The following is a 9,840-nucleotide window of genomic DNA, read 5'->3' on the forward strand; positions in this document are numbered from 1 at the left end:
TTTATATATATACATATAATATATATATATATATATATATATAGTATACTTGTACTGAAATGTGTATCAATGTGCGAGTCTAATAGAATCGCATGCATATGCGTAAACTAAGTATACAATTAGCATACATGTTTTTAGGGTTAGCAACTTTCGTCAAACCCGTGGCGTAGAAGGTAGGTAGATACTGGGGGTTGGATGCTATGACTAACGTAGCCTTTCTAAATACGGATAAAGAAACCCCAAACAATCTTCAACTTGCAATGGGTGGCTTTGTGCACTACTCTCTACCACGAGGCGTCAGTGTTGGGCATTCAATTGCACCACACTCTCTTTGCCGTGTTGTGGGTTCTATAACTACCTTCATCGGCATGTTTACATCTTTTACTAGCGTGTTTATATTTACTCTCTTGTATGCGTACCTTATTTGGCATGTTTACATCATCAATCAGAGTATTTACCTTTACTCCCTCCATATCACCCCCTCGCCCACTCTGCGTGACCACTTTCTACTGTCTCCAACATAGACATCATCACTCACGGGATCGCTTGTAATGCAATCCTTTCCCGCGCAGTGTTGGTGAGTTTGTGGGCGCAGGCCGCATAGGGCTACAGGCGATGCGAGATAACAAGCACCGACTGGATGTGGTACAGGCCATGTGCAGGTGGTGATCGAATGCCTGTAGTAGTGTCAGTGTCTTGGAGTATCTGCTATATGTGTCCGCTCGTGTGAGGCCAGATGTAGGTGGGTCCAGGACTGATAACTGTAATTGTTTTGTATAATATTTGGTATTCTTTTTTTTGAATTCTGTACATGCGAGATCATCTGCAGTTGAAAAGTGGTTTGAGGTACATTTAAAACTTGTTCCAGTGTCTGGCTTCCATACGTTACAGTGTGGATTTGCCCGGACTTGTACATGCGAGGCCATGAGCAGGTGAAAAGTGGTCTGATAAACTTGGACCAGATTATGATACTGTCTGTCATTCACCATATCCGCGGTTATGTATGCCTACCCATGATTACTGCTGTATGCCTACCCATGATTACTGCACACGTGAGCTCATATGCGGACTGTTGAACAGTTGTAGTAGTATCAGCAGTACACCCGCGATTTTGTTCCAGTGCCTATGCTTCTCGGGTTTGGTATAGTTGCGACTCTGCATGCGACCGACGCTAATTGAACACCCTTGTACTTGTTAGCACTTATAACTCGTGTACCGAACTGTGCGCAACGGAAGACTGCAGTGGAGACCACACAGTAGAATGGACTGCGAAATGGCTTATAAAGTGGCTGTGTTATTACACTCATTAGCTGTCTAAGTTGTAGGTACGGTATCTAATGTCTAGGTGGTATGTATGAAGTCTGGGGGAACTCCGTTTCAACACCATTCACAAATCCATGTTATTTGGTGACGGGTGCGGTTACTACCGTTAAGGCGTTAGATACCGAACTGTATGCATCCGTCTATCTGCGTGCATGTTATAACTTAACCCACACTAACACCAGATTATTACTGTGCGCATACATTAACAGATACTGCGAAGAGAAGCAGTGCGATGGTTCTGTGGGCTATGGATCTCATCCTGATACGGATGGACACGTGACACTGGACGCTATGGTTATGGATGGGCCAGGCGTGAGAGTAGGTAGTGTGGGTGCCCTGTACGGCGTCCGAAACGCCATTGGGGTTGCAAGGTGTGTCGATACAAGAATATATATATATATATGTATATATATATATATACGCATGTATATATACGAATGTATATAACCGTATGTATATATACGTATGTATGCACAGATTTGGCTATTGACTATATAAATGTATACACGGATTGTATCACAGGCTAATTTGTATACACATATGTATGTACTGAATCATCGTACACGTAGATAGTAAAGTTCTATTAACGAGTCTGGAACGGTGCAAAGAATTCAATACCTACCGCGTACTTTTGGATTCGCAAATTGGAAACGAACCCTGACAGGTGGAAGCTTAGCGAATCTTCCCCTTAGCAACTAAGCAGCTACAACTAGGTTGTTGTGGTGTCTCTAATGAAGACACTTATACTCTAGCTTCCTTATGATGTGTATAGTTCTACCACTGTCCATCTCTATACGTGCATTCTCGTCGATATAAAATCTGCATTGTGGCATAGATTGTACGAGTGCATCTTTGTTTGACACAGACATTCTTGTTTCCTTGTTTTCATGGGTAGGCTGCAGCCATTCGTCATAGATAATAAATTATGTAGTATACAATTTTACTCACTACTTACGCATATAAATATACATATATATATATATATATATATATATATAGATCTTAGGTAGTTTAACGGTAGAACTTTGAGCTGTTAACTCAAACAATGTAGGTTCAAATTTTACCCTAAGAGATTAGTGATTACACTTTTAGCGGATGAAGCTCCCTAGCTTTTTAAGTGCGGGAGTTTAACTGACAATACTAGGTAGTAACAACTATTTACCTTTTCTAAGAGCATGTTTTAGGTGTATGTATATAGCTCCAACTATAGGTATAACTATGGCTCTAATTGTAAATATAAGTCTATATATATATATATATGTGTGTGTGTGTGTGTGTGTGTGTGTGTGTGTGTATATATGTGTATATATATATATTTATATGTATATATATATATATATATATATATATATATATATATATATATATATATAAACATATACATATACATATATATATATATATATATACATATACATATACATATATATATATTTATATATATATATATATATATATATATATATATATATATATATATATATATATATATATATATATTATCTCTGTGTATTCATACCTGTCTATACGTACACACCCTTCAGGGCAGTCATGGAGCACACTAGGCACTCTTTACTTGTGGGGTCGGGCGCCAAAAGGTTCGCGCGAATGATGGGTTTTGAAAAAAAGTCAACAGGTAGGCTTAAGTATATTATATGACTCAATGAATATACTTCTCTGTATTTATATCGTATAAGGTTGTATTTTGGGGCTATAATATAGAAAGTGACGCTATTGCCATTCATATTAGATGTAAAAATTCTAATATACTACTTCGATGTAAACGTCTTGTATCTCTAATATATAGAATGTCCGCTAAGGATACACTAAAGAGACTTACAATGTTGTATGAAACAGTGTGCTCGAATGAATACATGATTTAAGTGCTGTATGTGCTACCCTCATATGCGTACGATTCACTGAACGTTTTCCAGCCCGTCACCATACAGAGCCATTTAGTTTACCCGCGACTTCTCTCTAACACATACGCTACGCCTCGCTTGTTTGCTTGCCACAGAGACTTCGGCGTCTACGGGTCAGTTCCTCGACTGGATGGACAAGCGGTGTCAACCCAACTTCTACATCAATATGCAGGGTGAGTCCTTAATACAGAAAAACGAATCAAGAACCAGTGCACAAAAGCCTTGGATTCATATCATGCGAGGGTCAAGACTTGGATACATTCATGGGTTTAACACCAGCTTAGAGTCACTCGAGATTCCGGAAATCACGCATCGGCCTGGTACAGATTGTTGACGTGCTTGTGTCGACATGCCCACTGTCTACTATATTTACGCATACTCATACGAGGGCGCACTACCGGACTAATAATGCGCTTTTCCACGCACCTGCACTACACTAACTAATACACTATTTCATACGCACACGCACATGCACACGCACTTGACAAGTACTAGATGACGCAGGTATGGCACCGAAGGGTTCATCTGGGTCATATATACGCAACCGGCCATCTGCTAGTAGTGTGGAGCACTAACAGATACATTATTTCATACGCACACGCACATGCACACATACGCACTTGATAACCACTAGGTAACGCACAGCAATGGTCGTGTGGGCCATACACACCCAACCAGCCATCTGCAAATAGTCTAGAGCAAATACTGAGTATCGTGGCGACTGACCTGACTGTGGCAGAGGATAAACCAGAAGAGACGCGTGATGTGGCGGTTTCCGGACACGATACGATAGCTGCTGTATGTAGATGAGAAGTGCACGCGTACACACGCACAAGAGTACTGCGTTCCGTTAATGCACGGCTTCGTGGGATCTCCGGTGTTGTTAGTGCATTCCGAGGAGCTGGCGGTACCTTCCGTTTTTGTACATGAATTTAGCAACACGTTCTTCCTTTGTCCTTCTGTACCTACACATGGGCACATGCTTTGTCTGCAAAGCATCTGATCTGCCGCACCCTCGTAGCATAACATTGGTAGTTTCAGCCATATAATTTATTAGTAGTTTTGGTAGCATTTGCCATATAACTCATTGGTTGCTTTAGCCATTTAACTTATTGGTAGCTTTTTCCATATATCTTGTTGGCAGCTTTTTCTAATACTAAAATATTGGTAACTTTAGTCAGATAATAGATTGGTAGCTTTAGCCATCTAACTTTGGTAGCTTTAGTCATATATCATATTGATAGATTTCGCATATAAATCACTGGTAGCGTTAGTCAGAGAACGTGTTGGTAGCTTTAGCCATGTAACATATTGATAGCTTTAGCATAAACATATTGGTGGCTTTAGCCATATAACATATTGGTAGCTTTAGCATATACCATTGTGGTAGGGTTCTATATCTGAAATATCTGGAATATTCACCATCGTATTGTGTTGTATCTATATACAGATCACCTTGGATGCTGAGGGCCATCTCGCGTGCGCAACAACGACCAATGGTCCAGGGCATAAGGTGGCTGGTCGTGTGGGGGATTCGCCTATTGCTGGCTCGGGTTGCTATGTAGAGGAGGGCGCCGGTATGTCTAACGCGAACGTATGAGACGATTGGATGTAGTTGCGATGGTAAATCCATCGCGTGTCTGTAATTTTTTTGGGTGTGTGTGTATGGTTGTCAGTCCGGGGGTGTGTGAGATGAGCAAGAGCAAATAGGTGGCTGTGTAGAAGGGTGCGCTGGTGTGTCGTACGTGAACGTATGCGGGGATGAGTTATAACCAAATTGCAATGGTTGCAACTGAATGCAAACATATCGCGTGTCTGTGATTGTATGTATCTGGGTACCTGTCGTGTACGAGATGAGCAAACTGCTTCGGGTTTCTATGTAGAAGCCGGCGCTGTACGTCCTACTCGGACGCGTGTGATTTTTGGTTGCTATCTGAATAGAGTGCGTTCCCGTATCTTGTATGTTTTAGGGTCTAGGGTTCGAAATCGAGTTTTAATGTTTTAGCTAAAACCCTATATCGGCCAAGAGGTGGCAGGGAGTGCCAGATATTTGTTAGGTGCTGGTTTGGTATGCTGTATATGCGAGGGTGTTGATATAATAAGTGATTACTATCGCCTGCGGGCACACCTGCAACCGTGGATGTGGATGTAGTATGAACTCAGAATTGAGAAAGTATTTGGTCCCATATTTGTCCCAGTTTTTGAAACTTCTGAGTATGTGCCTGTGTAGGTGGTGCAGGGGCGACGGGTGATGGCGATGTCATGTTGCGCTTCCTGCCCAGTTTTCATGCGGTACAGTTAATGAAACACGGAGCGTCACCCACTGAGGCATGTGAACAGGCTTTGAAGAAAATTGGCCATGTATATCCGGACTTTAGTGGTATGTAGAAATTATTTTCTCGAACTCCTGTGGTCGTTCGCACTGCTATCTATTGAGTGTTGTGTTTCAGCCTTTTAGCTATTGGTTCAATTTGCGGTTATGCTTTTGATCGTTTGATGCTCAGATCAACAATCGAATGACAGGGTGAGTCGGAGTTCTATAGAAATTCACTGCCGAAAAATGCAAAGGTCGACATTATTTTCATGTGTATTTATCTAGACACACATCCGCTTGTCATAAACATGCTTGCCGTTGGATGTTTATGAATACAACAAAATCAGTAGGTTGTTCACCAATAGATACTTCAATCGCTACAACCACACACTTGTTTAACGATACATCATATACAATATTTGGCGGATAAAACTATGACGAAAGTAGTTTGTTCACATATAGAGTAGTTTGCTCGCCACACTTGCAATAGATTACATGACTTTTTCACGACAGATACAAATTCAATAGTTTGTTAATTAGTAATTGTTTCTCGTACGTTGAAACAGCATCCGGTGTAGTTTCAGTAGCGTTCGGTGTAAAATCTCATTATAAGTGTTTTCATATCTTTTTGTTTTATGTCTTTTTGTGGTGGTATGTCTTTATGGTATCCTAAACAAATGATTGTTTGGCGTGAGTTTTATCATCACTATTGACCAAATTTGGCATTTTCCATCTGTGGAAGAATCGCTGGTATAGTTATGGCCTCGATCGATGATCCTACTTTGTCTATCCCTCTCGATTCTAAGGCACAGAAATGTGTGGCAGTACATAAGCGTTTAAAAATCATGAATAGTATGATACGTCCGAGCTCCAGATCTAGATCATGTTCGATACCGACAAACACTTTACTGACGCCATCATTGACTTACATCTGGACAGGTGGCATGGTCTGTGTCAACAAACAAGGTGAAATAGGCGCTGCTTCGCACAACATGAATTTTCAGTACACAACCGCAACCCTTGGCGATGAGGACCCCACGGTCGTTCATGTACCAAACCTATTGTCGGCCATGGAGCTCTTAGAGGCACACTGAAACAGCTAGCAATCAATCGGAGGTAGGTTTATATATAAGATGCCAGTCGAAGTAGTGGTGGGTAATACGACTCAAAACTATGTCAGAGAAGGTTTCAAAGATACAAAATAGGTTAGGATGTGTGTTTTACGGGGTGTAGCTGTAACACTCGATGTGTCTACCTGGCAAAGCATATAAAGTTAGAATTAATGAAATCAGTCTGAAACCTCACTTTTGCCTGAAACCCCATCTTCGTTTATTTCTATCTGTAGTACATTTGATATATTTCGATATTTTATTATAATACATATAAAATATGTACTTTACACCTAAAATTTACATATATATTATGTACTATTGTGCTTATTTATGAGATATTGTATTAGGTGCTTCGGAAATATTGCTATGAGCCTACGAAGTACCTATATTTACGCGAGAACATTTTTGTAGCCTCGTGAACATACTGCACTTCTATTGAATGGCAAACCTATATTGGATTCTGGCGACCTTGTTTTGGCAAACCTATATTGGATTCTGGCGACCTTGTTTTGGCAAACCTATATTGGATTCTGGCGACCTTGTTTTGATTCTTCCATTAGTTAAGGACAATTATTCAGCCTCAACAATAGTAATCGAAGTCGCTTACGCTTACAATTAGTAGATTGTGTAGTTTATATTTGGGAACACTTGAAAAGTGTAAATAACAGTCAGTTGGCCTCTCCGGCATTCACGCAACTTTGAAAGCTTAACTGTACTGAGTAACTGTTCTTGAACAGCGAAGTTGGTGGCATGCTTAGAACAACACTTTCTTTTATTAACTAAATTTAGTCATGGCTATTTCTTTATGTACAGCTTGATTCAGCCACACAAAGTCTGCGGATCTTCGGCACGCCTTAACAAATGTTTCATTGAAATTCTATAGTTCCGTAGAAAAGTTGCAAAAGTTCATACTCTTTAGAAGATAAAGTTTTCATGGATGTTGGCCTTCTATTCAAAACAAATAATTAAAGTCGTTACCATTCGGTGTGGCGCATGTATCAAATCATTGTGCGCAAGTTCTGAAAGATGAACGAGACGATGGCACGAATACCAGCTTCAGCTGCACGACTTTGCGTATTGTGAATCTATATCCTGGTGAATCTATATCCTGGAGTCATTTGGCGCATGGTATTCATGCTTTGCAAACTTTTGATTGCACAGTCGTAGCTACGGTATAAACCGATTTTGCTCTTGCGGTCTAGCTGTCCTTTTGGGTAAAATTTGTCAGCATACTGAATATTGCTAGGTTGTGGATAATAAATCAATGGCTATTCCTTGTAAGTGAAGCGCTTCAGGAGTTCTGACTTTCAATCTCCAACCTTCCGGAAGACATGCTTGTCTATTTGGTTTAGTATTTGAGGACTGAACAATACTCGAGGATAAAATTTTACCTCGAGGACGTGAAGCGTATTGCCTCTTTTCAGGTATCAGTAGTGTCCAATATCAGCATGGCGAATGCGCGAGAGAACAAAACAAAAAATCGGGTAAATAACGAAGGTTCTCTACGACTATGAGTTAAAGTCTTCTTGAGCCAACCTATCCAAACATTAAATAAAGCGATACGTATGCAGACCCATTGTTATAATTTGACTTTAAAATATATGAAACTAGACAACCAAGATGTCTTAGGTCTCTTGATGACAACAGCTACTTTTTTTGTGCTTTGTTAGTTAAAATCTATATCAAGTTGATGCGGTATAGCCCTTCGTGCTTACAAAACAAATTATTTTTATCTTGTTGTCCGCACTTGCCGTGGCTCCATTTTTGATTATATAGCAGTGCATAGCGATGATTTTTTTATTTGTGAATAAGGGAGAAAATCGCTTTGATTGATCAATTATGCGTGAACGCAAATGAGTCGCTTGCTAAATATCATGAAGATGCACGAATTCACGATCCTATGTAAAACGCCATACTACATGAGCCCCTAATATTAAAATCTGCAAATGGAAGTTGTATATTAAACAAAATGTAGCAGAAATCAAGACAATTCTATATTCGATCGAAATGACCATCTAAATTTTTACGCGTTGCACAAAGTTACCTGATTTCAAAAGCGATGCAGCTACAAGTCAAATAGATGAACCAATTCACATTGCCTAAGTATATGAAAATACCCAATCGCGAGCTTGAAATCGAAGCCACAAACAAATTAGTCGCAGCACTAAAGAACGAATACTCAAAGAATCCGCAAAGAAACGTCTGCATGGAGAAAACCGATGATCAAAGTAAGTCATCGGCTGCTGGTCAGATAGAAAGACCGCAACTATACCGAAGTGATAAATTTGGAGGAAATACTCTAAAATGTATATATATATGGCCTACATGAGAAAGTCACTAAATGCACGTACAGATTTACGGGTACGTTTTCTAATAACCCAATTAAATTCGCTAAATGGGATATTCATTGCCTTTATCAAACCTTTTCAAATAAAGTTTAAAAAGTAAATTTTAATAAAAGTATAATAGATATATGCAATTTCATATAGGGATAATATTATTTATTTCAAAACAATTGTAAAAGATTACCAGAATGGGTTTAACATGATTGAAGATTGTCACCAGATATGCGATGTTCGAAAAGTAATAGCCGGGCCTCCACATTAGACTCTTTTGTTATAAACGTACTCTTAAGTAGTACGTAAACTATAACGTACTCTTAATAGTACAAGGAACTTAAGTTTCCTAAATGGTTTTTAACGGTTTTATTAATTAGTACCTTTTCCATTTTACATATCAGATATTTGGACAAGGCCATTAAAAGGCCCCAGTAAAATACCAAATATAAGATTTGGTCTAGTTCTATTAATAAAACAATATTTACTTTCCAAATCTATTTATATCTGATTACTTCGGTAGCGAGATGGCTCAACCGAATATAGGTTTCTAGGGACTATTAACGTTACCTAGTTGATCCTCCGATCAGCCAACCAGATATGCCAGTCTGATGAAGGCTAAGTCGGTAATTCTTGATAGTGGCAAGTTATTGGTTAAGACAATAACTAAGGACGTCTAGATTATTTTTCTTCTTTACATTTTTTTTCTAAAGATAGAATTTTATGAGTCTCTCGGATTCGCCCCAGTGAAACATACAATAGTTTCTAATAGAGCGACAACGAAACACAATATAAAATCCCTTCGGCGGAAAGGGATTATATATAGGCAATGT

The 9,840-nt window shown here is 39.4% G+C and overlaps 1 protein-coding gene and 1 non-coding gene across 2 annotated transcripts; both read left to right on the forward strand.

Annotated features, from left to right (window-relative positions):
• Window positions 1-563: 563 nt before the first annotated feature.
• SARC_05109 (hypothetical protein) lies at window positions 564-8,406 on the forward strand. The gene is made up of 9 exons (XM_014301039.1): window positions 564-662; window positions 1,533-1,694; window positions 2,868-2,959; window positions 3,341-3,418; window positions 3,880-4,043; window positions 4,696-4,822; window positions 5,476-5,625; window positions 6,499-6,675; window positions 7,485-8,406. Exons 1-8 carry the CDS (start codon window positions 616-618, stop codon window positions 6,651-6,653), a joined length of 975 nt encoding a protein of 324 aa, XP_014156514.1. The 5' UTR covers window positions 564-615; the 3' UTR covers window positions 6,654-6,675; window positions 7,485-8,406.
• Window positions 2,324-2,395, forward strand: SARC_30108. The gene has a single exon. It is a non-coding gene; the product is annotated as a tRNA-Asn (tRNA).
• Window positions 8,407-9,840: the final 1,434 nt, after the last annotated feature.

This window comes from Sphaeroforma arctica (assembly GCF_001186125.1).
Source record: "Sphaeroforma arctica JP610 unplaced genomic scaffold supercont1.314, whole genome shotgun sequence".
In the NCBI taxonomy this organism is placed as follows: domain Eukaryota; class Ichthyosporea; order Ichthyophonida; genus Sphaeroforma; species Sphaeroforma arctica.

What these genes read in the sequence shown, in the direction of transcription:
- SARC_05109 (XM_014301039.1), top strand. Translation starts at nt 616, where the DNA reads ATGCGAGATAACAAGCACCGACTGGATGTGGTACAGGCCATGTGCAG. An exon ending in AACGCCATTGGGGTTGCAAG is followed by an intron (nt 1,695 to 2,867) that starts GTGTGTCGATAC and finishes CACACCCTTCAG; the next exon opens with GGCAGTCATGGAGCACACTA. An exon ending in GACACGATACGATAGCTGCT is followed by an intron (nt 4,044 to 4,695) that starts GTATGTAGATGA and finishes ATCTATATACAG; the next exon opens with ATCACCTTGGATGCTGAGGG.